General features: G+C 45.1%; 8 protein-coding genes across 8 annotated transcripts; 4 read left to right on the top strand and 4 right to left on the bottom strand.

Annotated features, from left to right (window-relative positions):
• Positions 1-2,605: 2,605 nt before the first annotated feature.
• On the top strand, positions 2,606-2,991 carry BGW36DRAFT_300482 (uncharacterized protein; the record flags this gene model as incomplete). The annotated part of the gene is made up of 2 exons (XM_046211632.1): positions 2,606-2,712; positions 2,772-2,991. The coding sequence occupies 2 exons, from the start codon at positions 2,606-2,608 to the stop codon at positions 2,989-2,991; spliced, it is 327 nt and encodes a 108-aa protein (XP_046069744.1).
• Positions 2,992-3,609: 618 nt separating this feature from the next.
• Positions 3,610-4,260, top strand: BGW36DRAFT_361897 (uncharacterized protein; the record flags this gene model as incomplete). The annotated part of the gene is made up of 3 exons (XM_046214316.1): positions 3,610-3,752; positions 3,803-3,946; positions 4,029-4,260. The coding sequence occupies 3 exons, from the start codon at positions 3,610-3,612 to the stop codon at positions 4,258-4,260; spliced, it is 519 nt and encodes a 172-aa protein (XP_046069743.1).
• Positions 4,261-5,286: 1,026 nt separating this feature from the next.
• On the bottom strand, positions 5,287-7,223 carry BGW36DRAFT_301501 (putative transporter; the record flags this gene model as incomplete). Its single annotated transcript, XM_046211690.1, has 5 exons — positions 5,287-5,452; positions 5,505-5,623; positions 5,688-6,528; positions 6,581-6,909; positions 6,963-7,223. The coding sequence occupies 5 exons, from the start codon at positions 7,221-7,223 to the stop codon at positions 5,287-5,289; spliced, it is 1,716 nt and encodes a 571-aa protein (XP_046069742.1).
• Positions 7,224-8,765: 1,542 nt separating this feature from the next.
• Positions 8,766-10,376, top strand: BGW36DRAFT_215519 (alpha-ketoglutarate-dependent taurine dioxygenase). The gene is made up of 5 exons (XM_046209967.1): positions 8,766-9,069; positions 9,132-9,337; positions 9,407-9,898; positions 9,961-10,094; positions 10,146-10,376. Exons 1-5 carry the CDS (start codon positions 8,870-8,872, stop codon positions 10,257-10,259), a joined length of 1,146 nt encoding a protein of 381 aa, XP_046069741.1. The 5' UTR covers positions 8,766-8,869; the 3' UTR covers positions 10,260-10,376.
• On the bottom strand, positions 10,149-11,336 carry BGW36DRAFT_215538 (uncharacterized protein). Its single transcript, XM_046209968.1, has 2 exons — positions 10,348-11,336; positions 10,149-10,245 (listed from the first exon to the last, which is right to left on the bottom strand). The coding sequence occupies exon 1, from the start codon at positions 11,210-11,212 to the stop codon at positions 10,493-10,495; it is 720 nt and encodes a 239-aa protein (XP_046069740.1). The 5' UTR covers positions 11,213-11,336; the 3' UTR covers positions 10,149-10,245; positions 10,348-10,492.
• A 125-nt stretch (positions 11,337-11,461) lies between these two features.
• Positions 11,462-13,469, bottom strand: BGW36DRAFT_430093 (ubiquitin-conjugating enzyme E2-binding protein; the record flags this gene model as incomplete). Its single annotated transcript, XM_046220792.1, has 3 exons — positions 11,462-11,755; positions 11,829-12,122; positions 12,762-13,469. 3 exons carry the CDS (start codon positions 13,467-13,469, stop codon positions 11,462-11,464), a joined length of 1,296 nt encoding a protein of 431 aa, XP_046069739.1.
• A 1,687-nt stretch (positions 13,470-15,156) lies between these two features.
• BGW36DRAFT_361892 (putative subtilisin) lies at positions 15,157-17,963 on the top strand (the record flags this gene model as incomplete). The annotated part of the gene is made up of 2 exons (XM_046214315.1): positions 15,157-15,300; positions 15,369-17,963. The coding sequence occupies 2 exons, from the start codon at positions 15,157-15,159 to the stop codon at positions 17,961-17,963; spliced, it is 2,739 nt and encodes a 912-aa protein (XP_046069738.1).
• A 529-nt stretch (positions 17,964-18,492) lies between these two features.
• On the bottom strand, positions 18,493-27,068 carry BGW36DRAFT_345996 (glycosyl transferase). Its single transcript, XM_046213212.1, has 2 exons — positions 26,988-27,068; positions 18,493-26,935 (listed from the first exon to the last, which is right to left on the bottom strand). The coding sequence occupies exon 2, from the start codon at positions 26,624-26,626 to the stop codon at positions 18,587-18,589; it is 8,040 nt and encodes a 2,679-aa protein (XP_046069737.1). The 5' UTR covers positions 26,627-26,935; positions 26,988-27,068; the 3' UTR covers positions 18,493-18,586.
• Positions 27,069-27,348: the final 280 nt, after the last annotated feature.

Genomic DNA, 27,348 nt, shown 5'->3' with positions numbered 1-27,348 from the left:
CCTGTAGGCAGATAGAAACTGAACATATGTATTTCATTGCGACGACCATATTTGGCTGTCTGGTCGAAGCCGTGGTTGTAGGCTTGGCCCAGGGGCCAACGGGGCCTCGGCAGGTGCGCCGGCTTCTTTGTTCTGCCCTGACAACTGCGGCCCATCGCTTTCCTTCCCAATCAGCACGCATGCGACTCGAGTATACTGCGCAAGCCTCTCAGTTGTACCGTTCGCTCACAATTCAATTGCTGTGGTCATGAGAACCGCTTAGCACCTCCTGGTCATCGCCTGTATTGCCCTGTGACCATGTCTCGAATTCAGGCGAGCGGATGTAACCAATTCGAAGGCGTGAAGATGTTTCGGCGAGCATTCTCCGGACTGCATCACCTGCACTCGCTCTGTATCATATTATATGGGTAGGGTATGGTGACCTGAGAGCATCTTTGAAATATGCGTCAGTGCTAACATATGGAAGCGAAGCGGGTGGATTTTTAGGATGCAGGCGAGGCCACAAACCCGTCATAATCATCCTATCGAATATGGCCTAGGCTCTGCTATTTCTGCCTTGGCAAGGACTTTGTATATTGTTCTTCAGCAGTATCCGGCGTCGCCGAGTTCAATGGACTGAAGTGAATTCAGGATCGGACGTTTCTTATCGATCTTGTCGTATATCACCCTGAGACTTCGTGAATAAGCTCTCATAGATTCCAAGATTAATCCAGTATAATCTCGACTCGTCGGCGGTTCATTGCCCAGTGAAAACAAAATTGGCCACCGAATGTGATGATACAACAGAGCAAAGTCGCAACGATGCGTTATAGATCAGTGGTCTGAAAATGTTATTGTAATTTTCTCCTTGTCTTCTATTCGCTGCTGTTGGGTTGGAATGACCCTCTTCCGCAAATAGAAGGGCATGTCCTGCGGTATGTATGACGCTTTAATTGCTTAGGCAAGCACAAAAGCAGCCCTTCTAGTGCTACTTATCAGGAAAGATACTTTTGGAAGGTCGAATGTAAGTAGAGGTATGTGAGAGATATTGATCAACGTATGATACTTCTGACAACAAAGCGACAGATGGGTTGCGTCAGAGAAACCGATCGGTGGTGGGGGGTATGTGACACACTCACTGCATATGTATCCAATAAATATGCCGGCGGACTTGAGTGGCACTCTGCTAAGTATAAATACTCGAACGACTTTAAACTGGCTAGCAAGGCAACAGATCGTTCAGCTCGGAGCGTCGATGGGCTGCAAAACTCTGAAAGAACAAGTCGGTCGATAAGCGAGATTATCTCCAATCCAGAGCCGACCGTTCCCAAACCAAAACCGCAGGAATCGGCAGCAACGAACCAGGAAATCAACCACCTTATACCTTCTCAACGCTCAGATTCAATTCGCGGTGCGTGCCGCCAGGTGTCAGCGTCGACTCAGCGATCACTCTTGTGGGTCAGGTATTGACAATACCCGCGGGCCGTGAGCCGTCTTCCGGACGTTATTTGCCTAATGTTGCTGCTACTAACTGAAAAAGATGCACGTACTAATGTACTATCCTTCTTTTGGACGGTCAACAGCAAATCCTTACTTTTGAAAGGTGTGCTTCATGAAGTGCAGTGCATTAGCAAACTTAATGCCCGAGATAAAGCTTTAACGATTGCATACAATTGACCCATATACGCCTAGCATGCTTGGAAGGAAGTATGTTACCAAGCACAGCTATTTCGAACGTTTAACTGGCACGACTGGGGTGAATGGACCGGTGACAACGGATACACTAATTGCGTTTTGGCTTCCGGAAGTCAGACGTCTCGGCGGCTTTAGGACATCTTAAGTTAGTAGCGACCATCTATTATATAATGATCTTCATACCGCTACAAGCACACGAGCTAAATTGATCGGAATACTACTACTTTATCTTCATACCAGACTCCATCAGCGTTGGTATTGGTTGTCCACGTATGCAGCTAATGCATACACCGGAAATTGACTGAAACGGCGGCGGAACCAAGGAAATATGCTGTACCTCGGTGACGCCAGGATGCACGGGCCAGATGTACGCCGGTTCTGCATTATGCATCGCATCGCGATTTGCAATGATTTGGAATGTCTGGCGCCAATCATTTATGGTTATTGCATCAACAAATTCCCACACAGGCATCATATCGAGTCATGTAATACCTGTAGGAATACTTCTTGGGTTGGTTCTCTCTTTGGTTGCGAATTGCTCGCGGTGCTTTAGTCACCCACGAGTATATGAAGAATACAAAGTAGAAGGACTTGCCGATCAAATACTCAGCATGCAGCGCCTCTCTTCTTCGACAATGCCCATAAAAAGACTCAGAGCTTCATCTGCCCAAGTGTCATTGAAGAATGCGTTGTTTTACCATCTTGAAATTTAGCTTAGATTTTGACATGGGAGACGTGAACCGCTTTACCTGACTGGGGAGCCTGATCCACTTAACCTCGGAAACCGGTCACGTGTCTATGGACTCTCCTGGGAACGTCATCAGCCAAGAAGCTTGTTGATGGCGATTACGCCTATGACAACAAAGATAGTATTCAATGAGACGGAATATATGCTCTAGAGCTGATTTATTTACTTGAAACGCCCTCTGCAATGTCGAATGCTCCAACAGGAAAGTATAATATTGGAGGGCGCACCGAATGCGAGACGATGGTTAAACGATGGGGATTCAAGCATGTTTTCACATGGGCAGACTCAAGGTAATTGAAATCTGAGATTACGATATATGGCTATACAAAGCTGAAGCTATCCGCGATAGCGATGCCTACTATCCGCCACATACTCACACTTCAGTGACGACACACTTGATTTGCCGAGGAAGCCTGACTATCACCTATCCCGAGGATAATCAGGCAATACACAATGGCGAGGTAAAGAAAGAAACATTTGGTGTTGGGGATAGGATTGATGTACCTGCTGGGAAGCTTCACGAAGTCTGGATTGGGAAGGAGGGATGCGAGTATGTAATTGGCGAGTGATGTGGCTAGATTGAATGACTGATTGTTTCTGGGTTGGTACAATAATAATGATGATGAAACCACTATTCAGTATTGGTTCTTGTACAAAATAACCGGTGGTTTTCTCAAAAATTCATTAGCGGGTTGCTTCTTGTTCAAACTTTGTTAGGCTGTCGTAGTATCCCTGTGAATGGATAGGTTGAAATGGTCTGAAATATGCCCCCATCAAGGTCTTTCACGCCAATTATCGTAATCCTTAATATTTAAGAGCCTGGGTTATATTTACTCACTCGCTCCCATTATATAGTCGATCTATCAATTGATATAGGGGTTATTAAAACTAAAGGATACTTCTTGGTCTATCCAAACGGAGAGGAAATAGTGATCTATGCAGTCATAAATTTTGAATGTTAACGAGATAATGTAGTATTGAACTTCGCAACATCATCTATGAGTGGATGAAGTAACTTGATTGTTTGGATTAACTCATGGGATAACTATATGAGCCAACTGTTAAAAGTCCTCATCTTCAAACTCTCATCACATTTCAAAAGTTTTTTATTTGACTCATACCCTCACACTCCTCATATACTCTTGTCTCGTTACCAATTCCAAGTCAAATATCCAGTTAAAACGGCAATGTCGAGAATCAGGCCCCTCAATGACGAGCAAAAACTCCCTCTTGGTTTTCCACATCCATATGGATGTACCCTTCGAAACACAGAGCCATTTTTCAATGAAAATAATCCCAAATTAGCAAACTTACAAGGAGAGGATTCAAAGTGCGTACTCCGCAGGAATACAGCCTTTTCCGAAACTAACGCTAACACAGCTGGATCGTATATTTTCACGACTTCGAGAGGATCAAAACCCAAGACAATGAAAATCTGGAATTTGCATCATATGATTATTTGAATAATCCCACGAACAAAGAATTTCTCCAGTCGAGATCTGAGAAATACAAGATCGGAGTATGGTAAGTCCACTTTCTCGCTTTTGTCTTTAGACCACGGACCCAGGAAGGCAAAGGACAGATGTTGGGCCTAACAAAAGGATAGCCGCTATGGAATCGCCTATAAAAACATCCAGCAGATCCTACGTGGTGGCATTCCATTGCCATTATACTGGCTGGAAACACAGGGAGATTATTGCTTCCTCAGTCCATGTCGGGATGTAGATGTTGACTATATGCTCAACGAATATATGCCAGAGCGGGATTCTTGGATGAAAGCGAGTCATGATTGGGTGGGAAGGGTTTATTCGAAAGACAGGGGAAACCAAATACTTTAGAAAAGTTAACAAGATTGTTGCCATTAATCTCGGCTCATTTAATATGAACTTCAGAAACAAAGACGAGCTCGAAATAATTTACGTGCGGCATGCTCTTCTCAGTTATCTTCAAGAAACAATTTGAACAATACGGATAAATACAGACCCATATGGGAAAGAGGTTCCAATTTATGTGCAAGATCCAGTTGACACTGGTAATGACTTGCTTTTACTCCGGAAACTCAATATCTACGCCACACACCTCCAGGGTACGCCAGTTGTATCCTCTGCATCGATAATCCCTGTCAAACAAATCATTGCCGATTTGCCTCACCAGCGATTATCTTTTGGAATACAATAATTAGTGAGGAATAGGAGGAATGGCGCCAACTGTGAGACATTCTATACCGAGAGATTAAAGGATCAAATTCGGAAACGCCACGGATCACAATCTATGATGTTGATTCTATAAGAACATAGAGGTTGGCTCTCAATGATTATCCACTCATTTCAGATGATGACGGCGAGTGTTTTGGTGGTCCTGCAGCTTTCTATGTTAGAAAGGATATATGAGAGTACTTCTCCTATTGATGGTGTTCAACCTCTAACCATGGATTCACGGCTGCATGGCCAGTTATTAGTTCATATTTCTCATTTCCTTATATAGACTCTGCTTACTCGGATTTCTTGGAATTTGGCTTTCTTCTTCTTTTTGTATTTAGTATGTTTGTTGGTAATGATAAACTGTTAAGTTTACCTACTTATCTATGTATTCCGATGTGGAAGTTTCCAGACTAGTACGGAAGGCCCTGGCCTTGTATAGGGTATTGTTCGGCTAGCCCTAATTACGCTCGTTGTCCTCGTGGATCACACTTACATGACACTCTAAAATATTGTGTAAAGTGACTTATAGTTTTCAATTAATTGAACCCTCAGTAAATGTTCATCTAACAAGAGTAAATTTCAGATTCTCTATTGAATGATCGGTCTCAAGTTCGTGCGTGACAAAGAATGCTTTAGATCTACAATTCTTTTTCAGGGTTGTCTTTACGAAATGAATCGGAAGTCAAGTCTGCGAGGTAAAGTCAGCACTTCCAATATATTTTCTACTAAAAGAAAGAATTCATACCTCTTGTTGCCACTATCTTTGTTAGAAGCCAAATATTCATCCCGCTCTTGACTGTTCATTGCGTTCCATATACGCGCGCGACGTCTAAAAAACATAATCAGAAGAGCGATTGACGCAGGAGACGTGGCAAATATACTCATTCTTGATGTCATAGTAGAATTTACTGACTATAAAAAGGGCCAAACTGAAAACACTAAGGGCGATGAGAACCTTGTTGCCTGTGCGGTAAAGAGGTTTGTCGTTGTCGCGATAGATCTATAGTCATTTAGTAAACAGAAAGAATATAGAAATAGGTAAGGGTTGTGTGGAAAGAATTCACGTTATTTGATATAATATTGCTGGCCTGTACCATCATGTTATACACGGCCGATGCAACGGTGCGAGTTCGGACTGAACCAGCGTTTCTAGAAGTCATCGCAACAACGGCCGCATGCATGTAAGGGCTGCCAATTAGCAAGATGAGAAGTGTATATCGCGACCAGGTATTTGCTCCAGCGGGGAGGGTTTCGAGGGCTATCAGCAAAGCCAAGTTCCAAATTTCCGCGAAAGCACCGAGCAACAGCCGTTGATTGATACGCTCAGATACCCAAGTAAAGATAGCCAAGTTGATGATAAATATCACATAAGCAGGAATGGTCAACAAATTAGTTTTGAAGGTGCTGAAACCAAGTGATTTGAGCTCCAAGGAGATGTAGCTGGTGGCTGGGGCGGGTGGAATCAACCACACCAGACCAATGAAATAAATCGGCCACATATCGTAGTCGCAAAGGGCCTCCCAGAGAAGTTTCGGGGTGATGGCTTGCCGATTGTGCATGCTGCCTTTGCTAGGGTCGTCGCGAATGATACGGTTGACCAAGATCTTCTCCTCACGCTCGTTGAACCAGCCACTTTTTCCACGAATCGACCCAGAAGTTTGAGTCGGGGATGGAGGCATGTAAAACGCGGCGAAAATGCCAATAACGCCGGTAATCAATCCTTCCAGTGCAAATAGATATCGCCATTGGCCGGTTCCGTCATCGGTGTGAATATGCAAGAAACCAAAGGCTAAGAAAGCGCCGATGATCGCAGTAAACTCGTATGTCATCCAGAAGAAGCTCAGTCGAATAGGAAGCTCTTTTGACTTGTACCAGTACGACAGAAACAAGACGGTATCGGGGATGCTAGTCCACTCGTTAGAAGATTGGTGAGCGTGTAGGATGATGGCTAGCTTACAATCCACCCTCGAACAAGCCCAAGAGAGCACGACAGGCGAAAAATGTCGAGCGACCTTTGATAAAGGCCTGGCAGGATGCAATCAAGCTCCAGCAAACCATCTGAATGGGAATCCAACGATCTGGGCCGAGCTTCTTCGAGATAAGCTGAGAAGGTAATTCGGCAAATAGAAACATGACGTAGAAGATGGTCTGGCCAGTGTTATAGTCATTGGTGTTCATATTCAAATCCGTTATCATGTTGTCAGAAGTTGCCTGCACGACATTTCCTCTGTCCAGTTGCAGTGCAAAGAAGGTCAAACAAGCGAAGGTGCAGACACGAAGGTCGATCTGGTATGATTATTTTTGCGAAACTTTAGGAGAGCATGACACTGAGAGCGTACCTGCCGAATCAGTTTTTTCTCCTCCCATTCCTCCCACTCAAATTCGGGATCCCAGCGATGAAGGCCTTCATACGAATCGATTGGCTTGTAGAAGCGCACATCCTCGGACTGTTCAAAAGCGGCATCTTTTCCTGTGACCCGGTTCCTAACCGGCTCGAGTTCCTGTGGATGGGCAGTAGTAGACACTCCTTCGGGCTTGCTTGTCTTGGAGTCGTCGGCACTCAGCCGGTCCAGGTTGGATCCCTGATCGTCGCCAGACATGATTTTGACGCGGAAGCTGAATTGAGACGGCAGGTGTGTCCAAGTACAGACTGCTTGCAGAACGGCAACCTCAACATATATAGTTCAGTCGGCTTTTGTCCAGATTTCTTTTTTTGTTTTAAAATAAGAAATTATTTTTACGATGCTAGTGCATGGCTGGACCCAGAGCTGTGGGCATTGGCCGCTATAGACACCTGCTCAGAGGGGCTAGAGTGGAAGAACTAGCGACAAATCACGTAGGAAGCATCGGGAAGCTTGAGATAGAGTGTCGTAGCGTGGGAGTGACCATGTATCAGAGTTGCCAGTTGTAGTGCCAGGGAACAGAGCCGTCGAGGTGCGTAGGCAATGGAGAAATGGCCGGGGTCCGGGCATGATACTCAGAGGGGCAAAGATAAACAGCAAGAATGCGCGGCCATTGGAATCGCCATGGCGCGACACCAGAGAAATTGACGTTATTGCTGGGTCGTGCATCATGGCGTGCGATCACGCCAGTCTATTAGCGTTGACGTTATCCGCACTCCTCTGCACGAGCCCGGAGATACTACAATTTTCCGGGAGAAACAAACACGATATCGAATCATAATGATTATGTTTCAGCAGAGAATAACAGCAATATCAAGGGCATAGTGAAATATGAAGTTGTAAATTGTGAGTTGGATGCGTACATGTGCCTGACAGGGAGCGGCATCTAGAATAACGTACAGGGAAAACAAGATAAGCTTTAAGCTCCCATAACAAAACAACCAGGGCCCATCTTCCTCACTTATGTATTTTGATTTTACTGAGTATTGAATCTGAATCATTATTTATATGATTTTAAGGGAACCATATTTTAATATTATAAAGAATATATTGGTCTGAGACCCTTCTTGCAGAGAGCAGCCTTGATTGATGTTTACATGAGTGATGAGATGGCCGCAAGCTTCTCTCTACATCCTTCTCTCTACATCTGATGTTTTCGGTCTATGTCTACGATCTTGGCTAGAGATATGAATAGAAAGACATTAAAACCATCAGCAAAGCCATTATCAATCATTACCCACATCGCAGCCGACCATCGGCCTCTCAGCTCGGTGGCTGACAAGAAGCATTCATCATGTCACCCTTCCCGCTGATCACGCCATGCGAAAGACACCTGGTAGGACGACACCACCACGTTCAGGCCGTTATCAGACAATCGCTGCGCGTCATCGTCCCTATCACGCCTAACAAGAAAGCATCAACTTGGATAAGTCTTCCGACCATGGGTGTAGATCTCTCAGTTAGTAGTGTCGGGGATTCTTCCGACTTGCCTCCTTGGGGGAAAAAACCGCTATTTGGTAGATATATTGAAAAGAATCTTATTGGGTGAAGTGAATTTATATGAGGGGAATGCTGAAATACCCCGCAAGAGACATGAGTTGTATCATGCGATTGGTGACGACGATGATGAATCATGGGAGGGACTGATCTGAAACCAGGCCGAGAACCCGACTTCGTTTGGAGCCAAGAAAGCTCGATGACAAAGACAAACTTTCTAGTCAGGAGCGGGCAGAGCCAAATGGGAGATACTTAATAATCTATTTCCCAAATGCTAGTTCCTCAACATTGAGATATTGTACACGGAATTAATACTGCATTGAACCGGAACAACAAGAGAAGAAATCATGGCACCTGCATTGGTCGAATCACTTCCCGTGAGGGAACCCGCTGAGAAGAAAAAAATCAATGAGGGCTTCAATAAAGAGTTCTTCATCGGGGGCAGCAATGCATATGACGATAGCACTGAGACCAAGGGTACCGCGACTCAGCCTCCAGCCACATATCCCAACTACCTCCCTGTTTGGGACAATGAGAAAGGTGTCAAGTAGGATTTATACCCCTCACAAGTTTGCTTTTTGAAATGTAGACTGACCACATATCCCATAGGTATCCTCCCTGGACACCCTTCGAACACTATGAGCATGGCAAAGATGCCGATCCCTCGTTCCAGGACCTCCTCCCAGAAAATAAAGCTCAGGTCACCGAGGTCACGCCTTACATTGGTTCTGAAGTTCACGGCGTGCAACTGAGCGAACTTACAGATGCAGGGAAGGACCAGTTGGCTCTATTCGTTGCCCAACGCAAAATTGTTGGTACGTAACACAAGCAACCCAACCGAAAGCTAGCTATTTCCGGCTAAACACATCATTTCTTGAGAGCAGCCTTCCGTGACCAAGATTTTGCAAAGCTCCCAATAGACAAGGCACTGGAGTTTGGCGGCTATTTCGGTCGCCACCACATCCACCCTACTTCGGGCGCGCCCAAGGGATTCCCAGAAATTCATCTCGTCCACCGCGGGGCTGATGACAAGTCCGGCTTGGACTTTTTGGAGCAACACACTAATTCCATTACATGGCACTCAGATGTCACTTACGAAGCTCAGCCTCCGGGCACCACTTTTCTCTACCTACTTGATGGGCCGACCAGTGGTGGTGACACCCTTTTCGTGAATATGGCTAAAGCTTACGAACGCCTTTCGCCTGAGTTCCAAAAGCGTCTGCATGGCCTCAAGGCTGTTCACTCTGGTTTTGAGCAAGCCCAAAGCGCCTTGGCGAGGGACAGTACTGTAAGAAGAGACCCTGTGCAGCATGAGCACCCGATCGTGCGTACACATCCTGTGACCGGCGAGAAAGCGCTCTATGTGAACCCACAATGTAAGTGAACTCGTATCACACTAGCCGCTTTTGATATTTGATACTGATAACGTCGGGGAAAGTCACCCGATACATCGTTGGATACAAGAAGGAAGAGTCAGACTTCTTACTGAAATTCTTGTTTGACCACATCGCTCTATCGCAAGACTTGCAGACCCGTGTGAAATGGGCCCCGGGAACTGTTGTTGTTTGGGATGTAAGTCTCACATCACGACCCGATGTTGGACACGTTGGCTAATATGCGTAGAACCGTGTAACCGCCCATTCGGCGCTGTATGACTGGAACGACGGCCAGCGACGTCATCTTGCCCGTATTACGCCTCAAGCAGAGCGTCCATACGAAACACCTTTTGCAGCCTGATGGATTAGAAGACGGTGTTTTAAGCTAGAGAATCACAGTTGGTAAAGCGATTGGTTGGGAAATTGGTATCAGGTATCGCACGACTGACTAGACAAGTAAATAAACGGGAATAAGACATTACAGCCTAAAGAAATCATATTCCCCGTAGGCTAAAGTGTACAATGCAGGCGGGAGTTCGGACTGGATATGTGAGGATCCTCGGTGTGTGGGTTCAGATACCTCGCACCATCCAATCAGACCCAACCATTCTGTTCCGAATGCCGGATCAACGGCGCCGATGCACTGCTTCTGCAGAAAATAGTAGACCAACTTTGCTCATCCTTGCATCCAAGACACTCCTTGCATGGATGGGATTTCGGGCTGACCGAATCTGCGAGGCTGTCTTTGCTGGTGTTTGTACTCGAATAGCAGCAATTTGAGGAATAATCATCGTTCAAATCCAATATCACAACATCTTCGATAAAGCCCATTGCCGGGTAATCACGACACCTAAACAAAGGCGGGAAGTCCTGTAGAAGAACAGCGCTTGTTGGCCGGGTTGGGACCTCGTCTGCGTTGCTCCAAGAATCGTATGTTGAGTCAGCGGATGGCGAGGAGGACTGTGAAACCATTGGCTTGGGCATGGCAGACTCAATGTCAAATGAAGTGTTGAGAGATGGCACAGGGCGAATAGGAGACGGGGAGCGGATATCTTCAATGTGGTATGAATAAGGACAATCCAACGAAAAACAGTCTGTAACCGACTCTGCAAGCTCTGAGTACTCCAGCTTTCCCGCTGGCAGCTGAGACGAGCAGCCTCGAACTCTGGGAGGGGCATATTCCCAGTGCTCCCACGTCACCGCCTCGTCCTCGTGAAGGAACGAGGCTACCTTTTGGGCATCATGCCGAGTTGAATCTCGAGACATCTTTGCACTCGAGAACAGATTTTTGAATCGGAAGTTGATTTTAGGCATATCGTCGGCAGGGGCGTTCGCTCAAAGATTGATAGATTGATAAAAAGGACAAACGGAGCGGATTGGTAAAGCCGTGGACATCGATTAAGTAGTCGCCGTGGGACAAGGGATGATTCAAGCTTCGCCAAGTCGCGGGAGGAAAGCTTGGGTGAGGGAAGGCGCGGTGCAGGATATCGCACCTGCCCAATAGTCGCAGCAATATGCACGGGACTGAGCCAGTGCATTTGCCAGAGGCTGCCTTCCTATTCGTCACGGAACTCGCTCGTATCGGCGCAGAAATGCAACATTCCATTCTCGAAATGTCCTTGCAGATCCCGGAAGAATCCCATTGCTGCGTTTCAGCGAGTCCAGGAACTCATCATAGATGGTGGCAGGCAAGTACAGCTCCTCCAGTGAAAGCGGGACGGCTGTGCCTTTCTCAGGCTCGAGAATCTTCTCCACGTTCGGCACTGCCTGGTATAAGACTTTCATAGCTCGTTCGGTGATGATGCTATGATCTGCACTCGCGCTCGAGTACCGCAGATCGGGATTGAACGCCCATACCTGTGTAATAGTAGTTAGTGCCGATCTCCTGCGAAATGGTTTTCTCTTCTTGATACAAGGGCTAAACACGTACGAGAAGGCCGTCCAGGTTACCAGCGTGGATAACAAATCGCCGTACCCCTTCCCGGTTGATTAGTTCTAGAAGCTGCGCGCTGATGAACATGTCCATAACATAGGACTCGAAAATTGGGTTTTCTGGGTGCCCCAATGCTGAGGGGTGTCGCACCGATATATTACTCTTGTACAGCCGTAACCCGTCCGCCATGGGATCCTCCATGCCTACAACAACCCCGCATTGCTTACATTGTATATTTGCCCTCGTCATCGCTGTCAAGGGTGCTAGGGGCGTTGCATCCGACACTTGGAACTATACTCCACAGAATGTGATTAGCAGCGGACACTGAATAATAAGAGCTGCAGGGAAGCATTGCATTTGACATAGAACATGCTTTCTATCATGATACTAAAATATTGTTTATGTATCCTGTGACAATCACTGGAAAGTCCATTCTAGAGATCCCTTTGAAATGTAACAGGAAACGCCAACCAAGCCCCTTTCCACCCCTCGGTCAGTTTATGAAACTCGATAACAATCCATACGAAAGAGGCAATGGTCCAGGAAAAGCATTCAAAGGAAGAGAATAAAATCCATCACCCATTTGCATGGAGAGGATATCATGTCATCTTCTGCCGAAAACTCTCCTCGTGACCAGTGCCATTATTCGCACCAATTCATCAGCAAGGTTGACAACTTCCTCCCTATAGGGGATACGCATAGAATGCAGAGAAACAGGCAGTGGCGAAAGTATTCCATGTCGGGCACTTGTATCAAAGACTCCACCGTAGGAAGCGAGGAAGCCTTTTTCTTTGATGCCCAGATAAACATGCGATATTCCCAGCGATCGGGAAAGGTCTACTGGAGGAAAAAAAAAGGAAGAAAAAGGTGCAATGTGAGAATGAAAAATATATTGCCGTGTTCTTGTATAGACAGACGACTGTAACTTACCCTCTTGATATTCTGGCAGTCGCCCTCTGCTACCAGAAAAGACGCTACATCGATAAGGACCGTGCCCGTAAGAGCAATGACCCGGTTCGAAGCTCCGTATCCCTTAACAGAGGCGCTCTGGTCATCAATTACTCTTTGCTGGTCTTTCTCATCCGCATGCACGTCCGGCTTGTGACAATGCCAAAAATCCATCATTTCCGCCCAGTTACCGCTAGGAAGATCTTTCCATGTCCATTTCGTCGTGCCGTGTTCCAGAGATCCTAGAATTAGCTCCCTACAGAATCGACAATGAAGCGCCGTTTGCACCAGCATATCGTTCGCGGTCCATGGAACAAAGTCATCTTCGTGCAAGCCGTTATTTGAAAGCTTCGATGCGTTGTCGTAATCATCGACTTGCAATCTGAATGAGTAGTCTGTACTATTAGCGTCTTGTAGAGTATCCACTTGATGCCCCGCGAAGCTGAGATTCCGCCGTGACGACTCAGCTACTCGAGCTGGTAACTTTAGTGTTTCCAAGAACTCTTGTTTCTCATCATCAATCCCACGAGTAGTGTATACTGTGATCGCGCGGCGTGATTCAGAGAGGGTGATAGTCGATGATCTAAGATCTACGTCCGCGGGACGACTCGGTAGGGAGACATGGACTGTCAGCTGGCGAATATTGGGTAACAACTCTGCGTGGAGGAAGATGGAGGTTCGTTCTGCCATTATGAGCTGCTAGAAGTGCATAAGAAAGCCTTCAATAGAAGAGGTTTTGCTCTCAAGGATGCTGGTATCCTTTCAAATGCCATAAGCAGCAAGTACGTCCATGGTGGCCACCAGAAAATCCTGGTATGTTGTGTGGAAGTCCTCAGTACATCGGAGGGGGGGCAAACATGACAAACAGCGACTGGTGCAAGTCACGTGGCTTGCCCATGGCCGTTTAAATATCGGAGCTCTTGAGTAACTATACCAAAGTTTGAATATAGTACGAAGATTTTCTACCTGTCTTTCACCTGTATTCACACCAATTTATGTCAGAATAATTTAGGCTTCTTGGGGGGGTACTCATAGGTAATGCAAAAAGTTCAAATATTATTAATATTGATATGGGGAGAGCTCCTATAACCAATCCACTTTTGTAGTGCTATATTCAACCTTGTGTCACATTGTAAATCGATACTGTCATATAAAACCACAATAATAATTTTTAATGTGTGGAAATATCAAAATTCGCTGTGCCACTATGTAAGAATGTACAATACCGAATTATGTCGTTAAGCCCACTATATAGTCCGTCGATAGCAGTGCCAGTGGTTATGCAACATTTAAAGGCTTTACCAATATAGTTAGCAACCCACGACTAAATATTTATATAGCTATTCCCTCGATCTTATTCTAGATAAGGAATTAATCCTCTTATTTCTCTTAATTGTTTTTGTTCTAGTTGACTTGTATCCTATAAGGTTCTTGTCTAGTTTCTTGATTGTGTATACAGTGTACGACGTCGCATGCAGTCAGCAATGGGCCAATCAATCCACAAAGCTCGTGCGTCCACTATTTCACGCCATGTCAGCAAATCTCCCGCAACCGTGATCAGTGCTACATCCCACTGTACCATGAACTGACCATTGCGTCGATAAAATGCCCGTTCAGACTCCTTCGAACAACCACTTCATTGGAATGGAAGGCCAACCACAGATTACATATGCATACCTTTTTAAATTAATCGATGCCAGTATTTATAGAAATGCGAGATGTTAGTTTTTCTGTGGATATATGAGGTTTCTCATTTCGCGCTTGAGGAATGATGAATCTTAGTCGGCACATTTGTCACCTGATTTGGTCTTTGACGGAGCTGTCGGAAGCCTAGAAATCTACAACAATAGAATTGTTTCAAAGTACGCTTACGCCAAGACTAGCATGTAAGGCACATTGGCAGCTACGTGACATCGCTCGACGATCCAACGGCCTGGATGCTGTTGGTAGGTACCTGAGGGAAGCACTTGGGTGCAACATTCATAGCAAACGCTAAATCCAAGGTTGAGGCGTTGTATGAAAACTAGGTTTATGGAATATATCGGAGTTAACACTTAATCCTGCAAAAAATGACATACAGAATTTTTGGCAGTATAAATAATATAGTTTAGTCTCTAATAACTTCCTGTGATCCTAGTCAATCTGTCTTCCTAGATTGACTACCTTCCTTCCAGATGTCTCTTCTTCCTTCTAGATCCGTCAGTTAATCTTTCGATCTATTTATGCACACGCTCTTTCTCGGAAGTTCTCACTTCATACTACTACGGCCTGAAGGCTGCTACCACCCTTTCGATCCTTCCATCTCTCTATTGTGAAGCGTCAAACATCATTCATTAAAAGACACGATCCTACTCTTGTGTAAAGAAAGAAAATAAACATGTTTTCAGAGATAATCGGGGTTAAGCTCCTTGCATTGGCAGCATGCATGTTCCATTCGTCAACTGTGGCTGCAATATCCAACAGTTCTTCACTTTCTTATATTCCAGGTAGATATCTTGTCGAATTCGCGGACGAAACCACTGTATGTAATTCCTCATAACGCAAAGAGAAATCAACAAATCATAAAAAATGACTTAAAATGGGACTTAGACCTCGCATACTTTCTTTTCAACACTGTCTGAGCATGCGATCTCAGCAACTCCATTCCTTTCGTTAGACTACTCCCTATTCAAAGGTGCTTCCTTCAACCTTCATGACTCTGGAAATGAGAAAGTCAATATACAGACAATTCAATCTTTACCTTCTGTGAAGAACATTCATCCAGTGCGGTCCTATTCATTGCCTGAGACAGCTGGGTATCCTGTAAATCAAGTCTCTTCTTTCACCTCTGTCGAAAATTCGGCACAATCAGACATTACCCAAGATACTTTAAGCACACATGTAATGACTGGGGTAGACAAGCTCCGTTCTGAGGGGTATGTTGGAGAAGGGATAAAGGTTGCCATTGTGGATACTGGAATCGACTACAACCATCCAGCTCTAGGTGGATGCTTTGGAAAGGGTTGCAAAGTCGGCTTTGGAAAAGATCTTGTTGGCGATGACTACACGGGAGCCAATACCCCTGTTCCTAGCGATGACCCAATGGATTGTGCAGGCCATGGTACTCACGTTGCTGGAATTATAGCTGCAAACTCCACTGCTCCCAACTTTACTGGTGTTGCCCCCAATGTGACTCTTGGTATCTATCGTGTCTTTGGCTGCGCTGGCTCTACGGCCGATGACGTCTTAATCCAAGCATTCATGATGGCATACGATGCAGGTGCCGATGTTATTACTGCTTCGATTGGCATTGAATCCGGCTGGAGTGAAGAGCCTTGGGCAGTTGCCGTATCTCGGATTGTGGAAGCCGGTGTCCCTTGCACAGTTGCTGCCGGCAACGATGGCACATCTGGAGTTTTTATGATATCGGCGGCTGCTACCGGTCATGGAGTCACCGCGGTTGCTTCAGTTGATAATTCCGTTACTCCTACTCTGTTTCAGAACGCTTCCTGGTCAGCTGATAATACTACCACATCATCATTTGGCTGGATTCCATACACTCCTGCTGATATAGACGGGACCTATCCATTGTTTGATGTCCTCCAAGGAAGTAACGATACGACCATTGCCTGCCGTGACAATTTCACTATACCATCCATTCCAGGAAAAGTTGCACTCATCCCTTACATCGGATATTGCACAGCTGGTATTGGTATTGTGAACAAAGTTGTAGCTGCTGGTAGTAAGTATATCATGTACTACTATGACACACCGGGCACCGTGACTTTTGGAAATGGAACTGGATATGGAATTGACTCATTTGGTATGGTAAGCACTGATGTTGCCAAAAAATGGACGAAACTTCTTGCCGCGGGGTCTACGGTGTCTATCAACGTGACAAACCCAGCATTTGACAATTGGTATGCTGTATCAACTGTAAACAATATCACCGGTGGATATCTGAGCTACTTCACGAGTTGGGGTCCAACATTTGAAGCAGAGGTCAAACCCCAGGTGGCTGCACCCGGTGGATCAATTTTGTCTACCTACCCACTTAAATTAGGTGGTTACAAAATTGAAACTGGTACCTCGATGGCCACTCCTTTTGTTGCGGGCTCTATTGCCCTTCTGCTTAACACTCGTGATAAGCTAGACCCTGCCACAATAAACAATCTGCTTTCCGCAACTGCAAAGCCGAGATCTTTTAACGACGGCGAATCCACTTACCCTTATCTTGCTCCTATCGCTCAGCAAGGTGGTGGTCTGCTCAATATCTACGATGCAGTACACACAGTTGGCGTGTTGAATGTGTCTAGTATTGGGTTTAATGACACTGAACACTTTATAAAATCTGCTAGCTTCGAGATCAAGAATACTGGTAAAGAAAGTGTCACTTATGCGGTTAATTATGTTTCTACCGGTACTGTGTACACATTACCCTCTAATGGGGACCCGGTTCCATCAGCTTTTTCCCCTGGAGCACCCCCTGAGATTGTTACCTCGAGTGCGAAACTGACATTGAGCCCCGACAAAGTGATACTTAAGGCAGGCGAGTCCGCGTCAGTAGAGGTGATTGCCACACCTCCAACTGACTTGAATGCGTCCCGTATCCCTGTCTATGGTGGGTATATCACTTTGAATGGCACTAACAGTGAATCACTCTCTCTGCCATACTTAGGCGTTGCATCAAATTTGAAAGACGCAAATATTTTCGATACTGTTGATAATGGGGTTTATCTATCGCGATACTTCAACGTCTCCGGTATACCTGACGGTTTTGCTTTCACTCTTCCACCGCAAAACAGCACTGACGAAGAGAAAACCAAATACGATTTCCCAGTACCGGTAGCCATCCAGTCATTTGGTAGCCGGGTTCTCCGCGTCGACCTGGTTCCAACTCAGTCTAATAGCACGATAAAGACCACAAAAGTACTCGGTGTGGATATCGCTGGCTCTATCGACCCATTTCCGGCTTATGATACGGGGCGAGGTGCATGGCATTCGTTTTGGTATGGTCAATTCAGCGATGGAACCTTCGCACAACCCGGAGATTACTATCTTCTTTTGCGAGCTCTGAAAATCTTTGGTGATGAGAATTCTCCCGATGACTATGAGTCGGTCGAAACTGTGAGCTTTTCTCTGAAGTACGGATCTTCTAATGCAACCGCCGCCCCTGCCCGTCGGTCAATTGGTTTTAACGCTTGAACGACTGCTTTCAGTTTCAGAAGCACTGTGGGATTGTCTAGCCACATCTGCATAGGTACGTGTAGTATAGATAATAAAAATCTTTGTGATTACGCGTATTTAGGGTTGCGATTCACCTAGTATATATTTATCTGACCCAATACCAATTGATTCAAGTTAATAGAGAATTTGTATATATTGTCAAATATTCGCGGCTTCACTGTATAGAGAGCAGCATACATGGTGACAGCATGCAATTGAGATGTGTGGTACTCTAGAAACTTTCACTGTTAGTATTAGAAATGTACACATAGATGTACACCAAGATATTGCCGACATTTGAAACATCTTGAAATCAAAGGCTAATTTTATATACATATGCACGAATATTGCAGTTACCTTCTGCGTTGTAGTCGCTGGTTCAGCAAAATATCGTACTGAGAATGCAAGACTTTGAATCTGAACACATTTCTCATAATTATGCAACGGGGCAAAAGTTTACGAGAGACTAGAAATCGTTGATTACGCGAATATTCACCATCCATGTTCGCTTATATTCCCGAAATTCATGTGATTATCATGTCAAGCAAGCAAAATATCAAAATTACGAAAGAGACTTGCAGATAAAATTCTATATGTAACGGCTAGCAATATTCCACACGTCCCTTAGAATTTGGACTCAAAAAACCATCACGTAAAATCATACTCAAATCAGAATTCCGGTACTGTCGGAGATCTTCGCGTCTTAATCTTGCTGGTAGACTCCTTTTCTTCTCGTTAAGTAGTGTTGTAGGGAGTCCTCCCCGTGGCGGCGCAAATCCCGGTAAACGCAAATGACGGTTGGCGCTAGATTCCATCGACGACAGGCTTGGAGTGCCGCTATTGCGGGAGTATATAGTATCACCTCGGAAAGTAGAGTTGCGAGGAAGGTCTGTTGCTATTGTGGTGGGTGTCACTACTCCTGACATTGATGATCGACCTGAAATTATGGCGTTGGGAGGAGCTGTGATTATGTGCTCTTCTACCGCTGTTATTGCTTGACTTGTCTCGCTTGCAGACTCAGGTCTACTGTGGAAATTTTTACCCTGTGAGAAACTCTTCTTGAGGCTCTTGCCGACCCACAACATTTGTTCATGCTCTCGAAGATACCTATCTCCGCTGAACGACTTCTGGACAATGCTCCTCGTCATCATACCTAGTTTTCTCCGCTGCTCTTTTTTATCGTACATTCTCCGAGTAATGACTTCAACTTCATCCGGAGAAGGAGAGGACGACAGAATTGGGGGAGGCTCGGTGTCTTCGGCAAAGCGACTCCATTCACCCATCATAGCCAACATTTGAATTTGCGCCCTGGCAAGCGCCTGTGCATCATTTGGAGCAACAACAGCGCTAAAGCGTGAGAAGTCGTCAGGATCGCTCAGGACCCGGAGTGATGCGCCTACATCGGTACAAACTACAGGTGCCCCTGTTAATGCGGCTTCTCCTAGAGCTAGAGGAAGACCCTCTGATAAAGATGAATTCAAGAATAGCCAGGTGTTCTCCAAGACCGTCATTGGGTTTGCTGTACCTCTCAAGGTGACCCTACCACGGAGGCCTTTGGAAGCAATTAGCTCCTGACACTCTGTAGAATATGTTGGAGCCTTGTCAATAGCCCCATATATGTCCAAGTGATAATCATCAAATCTCCATTGGTTGATAATGAGGTCAGCGGCTAGAATGGCAGTTTTGATATCTTTCGCATACCACACATGGGATAGCATGGTTACGGTCGGCCTCTCTGATTTGATTTCATTCACAGGAGTGAATCTCTGCATGTCGGTAATGCCATTAACAACAGGGTCTACTTTTCTGCGGAATCTATTACGGTGTTCCAGGGTCCCTTGGCAAGTGCCGATCTCAATCTCCCAGCCGGGATTAAAAAAATCTGCACAGGGAGAAACAATGTCGGCATGATGGAGAATCAGTACCGAAGTGACTCTCATTAGTCCTAGAAGAGCATTTCTCACAAAGGGTGAAAGCTTGCATAGTGCAGAGGAGAGACATAAATTGGTCTCTCGCCAGCTGATAGCATGATCCCAAATTTGTAAGGTGCATTGCCTCTTGATCTTGCAAACAACGCCATAAGTTGCACTGACACTGTGGTGAGAAGCCTGGAAGACGGGAGGAATCTCCTCGGGAACAGGGATCGAGAAAATGAAGAGATAACGATACCACAGCTCCAGTGCTGTATCTAATTGTCCCAGCGTAGGAAGTTCCGTGTCAAACCATTGCTGCGAAGGAACTGCATTGGGCATGTCTTGCATCAACCAGAGATAACGCCATTGCTCCTTAACAACTTCACTTGTCCAAACCTGACTCCAATGCCTGAAGCTATCGAAATACGTATTCAGATTGACAAACGCTCTTGTCGCTTGTTGAACGTCAGCATGAGAAAGGCAGATTGCTCGCGCACTTTTGACGATCGCAGTTAAGATGGGAATGAAATTCATCTTGATATCGAGATCACTAGCACTGTCTGTATAGTCATCGATTTCAGCATCTAGCTTGTTTTTGAATAAGCCGTGGGTAGGCGTGAGAAAGTCCAAGCCCCATAATGGAACTATTTTCAAAGAATTTATGTTTCTTTCGGTTTGGTGCTTTGGAATACCAAAGTCGTGTGCTGATTCAGATATCATATGCCATTTAATGGTCCTGAGGCCGTTAATCATGTCCCGACGACACGCAGACACACCACCACCTTCGTTAGGCCAGGTGCCATTATCTGCGGCAAGAATATGTAGCTTGTCTCCATTATCAAATGAAAGTTGTTTTGATCGAGTCAAGTTGACCGCGTCCCCTCCTGCGCCAAAGTTGAAGAGATCACCCAATTTGATTGCCAAAGGCGTCCAACTAGAGACAGAACCATCTAAATCAGCACTGGCAACGACTGCATCGGCATGATTTTCTAAATATTTTCTTGCAGATAGTAAGTTTCCACGGTCCCTACTTCGCCAATATGGCGCAAGAACCTTGTTGCCGCGAAGTAATCTCTCGTCTATCCAACGAACAACCACCCCGTCGAAGTCACTTTGTTCCTTCCAGGCCTTCCAGATGAGGGATCGAGCACGTGATGTTGATGTTGGTGTTCGTCTTTTAGTCAAACCTAGAAATCGCGAGATAAAGCTTGTTCGAAGGCTATCGCAAAATAAAAGTGGGTTGTCGTGCACGAAACTAGTATTTTGAGGCTTTTCCAATACATCAAGATGATCAAATTCAATCATTGGCGGTGTCTGAACTCTCTGTCCATTGAGGTAAGTGGAGATGGTAGGGTGGAATTTGTGATCATAAATCCATCGGCTCTCGTACACATCGGATCCGTAAACATAAGTTGCTTCGGTTATCTTGGAGTGAGGGATCCATCGCTCAATACTATGAGCATGACGACGCGGTGGGGCGCACCAAGACGCAGTGCAGCTCATATAATCCCAGACAAAGTCTGCGCGAAGCAGTTCATCACTAGATCGAGCACCTCTGCGATAGTGGTACTTGAAGCGAATTAAATTTTCGTCTTTCATATAAGATCCTGCCTCTACCAGCCCTTTATGGTTGTACTGAACAACCTGAAGGTAATTTTTACCTTCCACACACCGCCGACTCAGTGGAATCTTAACCAAGCCCTCCTTTGACAGGGTTTTCTTGCTTTTGCTGCGATAGTCGTAATGGTATTCGTTGAGAACATCACCATTTGCAAACTCCTTGCGAGACTGAAGTAGCATGTCACTACTGTAAATATTGACATATTTCAATAACTTTGAATCATTTGGCTCCACCTTGTGTGTGCCTGAGTAGATATCCATTTTAAACCCGTCAGTTTCTGGGTGCATAAAAGCCGTATATGTCCTGTCAAGATTCTGGATTACCACCCTGTCTCTTTTGATATTGATAGTGTCCCCTTTGGCCTCACTCCAGAGACGTTCGATGTTGTGGCGCTTGTGAAATATGAACCACCTCAGAACAGCATCTTGTACCGTCTTGGAGTATATCCATAGCATATTCATCATTAATGTGAGTGGGGCACGCCAAAATACACTTGATCCTCTTGTAAAATACTCGAACTCTCTCTGAAATTCAGGCTCCGCAATGATGGCCATCACCAGATACTTCACCAAAATAGCGACACTTGACCAACATGCTTTGAAGAATCTGTTCAGTTTAGGCGGTTTTATTCGAAGTTCAGTCGGGTAATCAATACCATTGAACCATTTTGCACTAGAAGCAGTCGGTCCTTCCTGGTCGATGGATCTCAAGATATCAATCATCACATTACAAGAAAGATTGCATCTAGCAATATGGACATTGAGATCTGGAGTGTCGAACTGACAAAGATTCTTCTCGAGCCACCTCCATTGCTCGAATGAAAGTGTACTCTCTTTTTCGAGACATCGCTCAAGTAATGCCACTCGTATTTCATTCGACAGTTTATCCCAATGAATATCAGGATTAAAGCCAAGACACAACTGCTTGATAATTTCATTATTAGCCCACTTGATAATAGATGTTTTGTCAGGCTCATGTCTCAGCTGACGTGATAATGTCTCTGAAACACTGGTACGAACAAATGACTCTGCAAACAGAGCGTATTCGTGGGGAATCTTGAGAAACGATTCAGCTCCCGCATGGATCAAAGTTTCGGCAATTATCTGTATAGGACCTTGAAGCCCCGGATAACAACTTATTCCTCGATCTGTGGCGATTATAATGTGTAAATGGCCATTTTCAGTGCAACTCAGCGCTGCAATCCCCGGGCCAATTTCATGGCGGAAGACAAGCTCTATCGATATCCGTTCACTTTCCCAGGCCGCCACGACATTCTTAACAAGTTCCCCGTATGTTGGAAAGGCCTTCATAAATCTATCGTCGGGTTGTTGTAGTTGTAAGAATAGCTTTATGTCAGATCCAGGGCTGAAATGTGGGTTTAGAAGCAGTCGCGAGCTCTGAGGAGTAGCATTTATAACCTCAAAGAATGATTGTAGCTCTTCTTGAGACCATTCACAATCTGACCAAGGAGTAAAGTATGCATGAAAAGCTCGATTAGAGTGTGCAGGCATTTGGGTCTTTCTCGGCATTCGTATCTTCGCAATCCACAATGAGAGAAGAGCCGCAGACCAAGTTGCTGCAGCGAGGCCGATGACGCTTGAAAAAGCAAATTTCGGAAGTAAAATTCGGAGAGAAATTCCTACCGGAAGTCCGATGGTAATGGAAATCAAGAGCGGCATCAAAACGTATCCCCCAGCAAATATCTTCGTATACTGGTACCATAAAAGCCCCGTATATGAAAAGACATAAGCGCAGTACATGATCACGGATTCTAACGAGTCCCCAAACCACCAGACAAGAGACCCTGTGAGAGCCACTGTCCATATATGCCAAGTGAAAAACTTGACAAGTGTCACCCAATATGCCCATCGCTTTATTTTCACCTCGTCTTTCTGGCGGAGTCTAATTTCGTCCACAGATCTAATAGCATCAGACGTCTTTTCAAGGCGTGAGTGTAGGTGTTGTGCCTTAATATCAATGATTACAGCTCCAATCAAGTAATATGCAAGTCCAAGGCCGATTGCAACACGAGCTTCATTATGAGGTCCGGCTGCAAGACCAACTAACTGGCCACCGCACAGAAGGTCAACCCACTTGTCAAGCAAGGCTATGACAAAATAGAGAATTCCACATCCAATTTCTTGTCCTGCCTGTCTCCACAAGTTAAATGCGTTATGCAAACGGATGCCTTTTTGTGCATTGCGTATGGTATCCAGTGCCACCTTGCACTGAATATTCCACCCTGAACTGAATGGGATAGGACGAGCCACATCAGCATAACGGCAGTACCAATTAATCAAAAAGATTGTGGAGTCCCAGTCTCTAGCGAGCTCCCGAACTAAGCTCACTGATTTCGACTGGGAGAAAACACTTCTCTTTTTCTCAGCAATGACCGAGCGCAGCAGAATTTCCCGAGCAAGTTTCAAGACAGCTGGGTCACTAAGTTTCTTCAACCCTCCCTGGTAATCACTGGCAAATTCCGATATGTACCATTCTCTAATTTCACTGTCGTTTGTGATGCGGATATTTTGATACCATGTGACCCAATTTGCAGCAGTAGATCTGACACCGACGAAAAGAAGTCCTATGAAACAAAATAATACAATAAGGTAAACTAATGCATCGTAGCCCACAAAAGTTGTTATTATCGGGGATAAAAAAAGCGTCGGCAAGCATAGTAAGATAACTTTTCTTCCCGAAAGAAATGAGGTGCCGGGATAAGTAAAACAAGCAAGCGTGGCAAACAGTGATAAGTATGCCGTGAGGGCAAACAAGTAAAGAAAGAATATCACTGCTTCTCGTGGACCCTGGACGCAAGATATAGTGATAAACCCCACCAACCCAGCGAGAAATGTAAATGCCAATCCCGCAACAAGTCGTGTAAGGACAAACATATTCATTGCAGAAAATGCCATCGAGATGAGATAGTATGTGCCTCCAATGGAGATCCAGGTGCCGATTGCCCCCGATAGTAGGAGAGAGATCATTAGGGCAGTAGTCGCCATCTTCAGGTCCTCGCTAGACATTGTATCAGATAAATAGATACCTCGACCAATGAAAGTCAACAAGAGAATATCTATCAAAGCAGGAATTGCAAAGACGCTCATAAAAGTAACTTGCTGATATACAGGCAAGCGTTTCACATTGTCATCAGGGTCGACGTCAATCTGTGCTCCAGCATACGAAGTCGCCAGCTCAGGAGCCCCATTGACCCAGAGGGGTGGGGGGTGCTTTTCGTAATAGGCGCGAAAGCGATCTGAAAGAAGCGTACCAAAAGCACTTGGAGACATATCGAAATAGGCTTCGCATCGCGAGCCAAGGGCAAATGATTCGGCAAAAGCCGCAGCTTGGTCACTCTGGGTGTTGAAAAGCGGATTGCGATCAGTGACATCAACATATATCTCATCAAATGCGTATTTCCGTACAGCACAAAAAATGGATAAGAAAATCATATCTGCAAATGCATCGATAGTACCTTGACGAAACAATCCTTTCATGATTGCACCAAGATTTGCCAAATCATTCTCACGACGAGTCTTCAGAATTTCTGACAAGTTTTGGTCCAAGGCCAGGAAAAGTAAAGTTGACTGTCCCAAGGAAGGATGTTCACATCGCTGAATTCGATACCAGGCAATTCGGGATTCAATTAGCTCCTCGACTGTGATCTCTCCACTGAGGTAACCTGACGTATTAAGCTTCTTGAGCTGAGAATTTGTCGGTACTTCAATGAGGCTGCGTTTAATACAAGTGCATATTTTCATGGCCACATCGGAAGATTCACCCACAAGTGATAAATGCCGAGCATATTGGAGGCTTTCTGAAGGGCTAAGACTCTCTATATCAACTTCTAGGCGGCGTGGGAGACCGATTATACCTCCAAGGTCCTTTGACCACTCGCAGAAAACGGCTTCTATCTCAAAGCAAATGCTACGAGACAGACCTTTGAAAGATAGAAATGTGTGTAGAACTGTGCCAATAAGCCCAGGAGCATTTTTTGACACATATATGTCAATAAATTCAGATTCTGTAGCATAGACAGCCCAAAATCGGTTCTCATTATCTCTGCGAAAGCCAGAGTCAAGACCAAGGTTAATTCTCACCTGTCCATTTGAAGACAGGTCCAAAAACTCTTCGATTGCTGTCAAGACAGCAGGAGATTGGTTCTGGGACTTTAACAAATGTTGGTTTTTAAAATTGCCCAACAAAATGCAAGCGTTCTTGATATTGTCTGAGGGCACAGGATGCAACAAATCCAAGCGATGTAACTGTTGTTGCGATTTTACAATCTCGTGAAAGGCTGCGACTGTCACGTCACAGCCTAGAGGAAAACAACCCAATCGAGTGTATTGAGCTCCCTGTGGGGACACGGATAACGCATCGCCTGGTGCTCGTATCCCCTGAGGGAATTGTGGCGGATGCACTAGTGCCGAGAGGAGGCTGGTATTTTCTAGAGGGTATTCCTTTGTTTGTAAAAGACTTTCGATTTGTGGAAACAAAATGGTCAACTCATCATATTCGGGATAATGACGCGCTTTCACGTTCAATTTGGCGTTAGATTTCCATTCCTGATGAACAGACATGATTTCAGCCTCTTTCAGCCAACTAAATGCTGACAGGGGTTCCACCGTAGGAGTGTTGGCATCAGCATCTGTTAGAGCTCTTTCCGGACCAATCCATGTAATAACACTATAGAAGTTGCACCACTGAAGTGCTCTTCGGATAACAGCATTGGACAAGACTGTATCATTTTCGACCGTCTCCCACGCCATCACAATAAAATCCCTTAGGCATGATTCTCCCACAAATGCTTTTATGGTGCTTTGTAAAGGCGCTAACTGGAAGTAATCGCGCTTATCTCCATTGGATAGAGTGCTAGCATTTCTGATAACCAGCCCAGAAACGCAAACATCTTGCAATAGCTTTTGATTTTCAAGAAACAGTGGCGGCGAACATTCCAGGTATACATCCAAGCCGAGGTCTGCAATGGCATGAACTAATCCATGTAATAGCGGTCTATTCTTTATGATCTCCAATGTAGCAAGAAGAATACCAGTAAACCTAGTGCTGCGAAATCCACTGGCTATAGCTGCTGTGATGCAGCTAATCATCGCAGATGGGCAATTTTCGGAAATGCCAAGATTTCCCAAATCTATCCGTCCCAAAAAACGAACACCTTCTGTCAAAGAAATAGCACCTGAGACTCCTTGAGCAAATGGATCTACTATTAAAAGATCCTGTTGTGTTAAAAGTCTTAATTGCGATTCTGTTGGTGGGTCGTTGAATGTGCCCAGGTAAACTCCAAACGATGAAGGCCGTCCAGTTGCCTGCGGAGGAGCAATCAGACCTAGGCTTTGTTGTCGAAAAGTGGAAATTTGCCTAGAAAGACCTTCTGGAATAATATCCGTTTGTTTACGAGACTTGAAAATCGTCACTATGCTGATACCAGAGGTCACGTCACAGAATGCTTACCTTCCAGAAATGCAGTAGCCGCACAATTGCCGTGTAAAAAATACAAAAAATCCCCAAAGCTAGTGCTGCCAGAACAAGACCACCGAGAAACTGGATAAAATGTAAGTACCACAATTCAGTCTCCGGCAGACATGTATTATACATGATTTCAACTCACCAACTGCCACCAACTTCTATGGTTCTGGTTCCATGAAGTTGGAGTCGCTACATCAATATGAGCCATTGTTTTCGACAATTGATGGCTATTAATTGGATGGTCGGGCCTATCCAATAGAACAAAAAATCAATCAAGATAGTTTCCTGGTTCCATTTTTTTTGTTGCAAGATCATATGTTGCCCAGCCAGCAGTTGGTGCGAAGTT

This window comes from Talaromyces proteolyticus (assembly GCF_021365285.1).
Source record: "Talaromyces proteolyticus strain PMI_201 chromosome Unknown BGW36scaffold_9, whole genome shotgun sequence".
In the NCBI taxonomy this organism is placed as follows: domain Eukaryota; kingdom Fungi; phylum Ascomycota; class Eurotiomycetes; order Eurotiales; family Trichocomaceae; genus Talaromyces; species Talaromyces proteolyticus.
Note: the sequence above shows the minus strand (reverse complement) of the source record. Positions and strands in the feature narration are given on the sequence as shown.

Coding starts and splice junctions, on each gene's coding strand:
- BGW36DRAFT_215519 (XM_046209967.1), top strand. CDS start 8,870: ATGGCACCTGCATTGGTCGAATCACTTCCCGTGAGGGAACCCGCTGAG. Junction 9,070..9,131: donor GACAATGAGAAAGGTGTCAA/GTAGGATTTATA, acceptor CATATCCCATAG/GTATCCTCCCTGGACACCCT. Junction 9,899..9,960: donor GCTCTATGTGAACCCACAAT/GTAAGTGAACTC, acceptor CGTCGGGGAAAG/TCACCCGATACATCGTTGGA.
- BGW36DRAFT_215538 (XM_046209968.1), bottom strand. CDS start 11,212: ATGCCTAAAATCAACTTCCGATTCAAAAATCTGTTCTCGAGTGCAAAG.
- BGW36DRAFT_345996 (XM_046213212.1), bottom strand. CDS start 26,626: ATGATTAGCTGCATCACAGCAGCTATAGCCAGTGGATTTCGCAGCACT.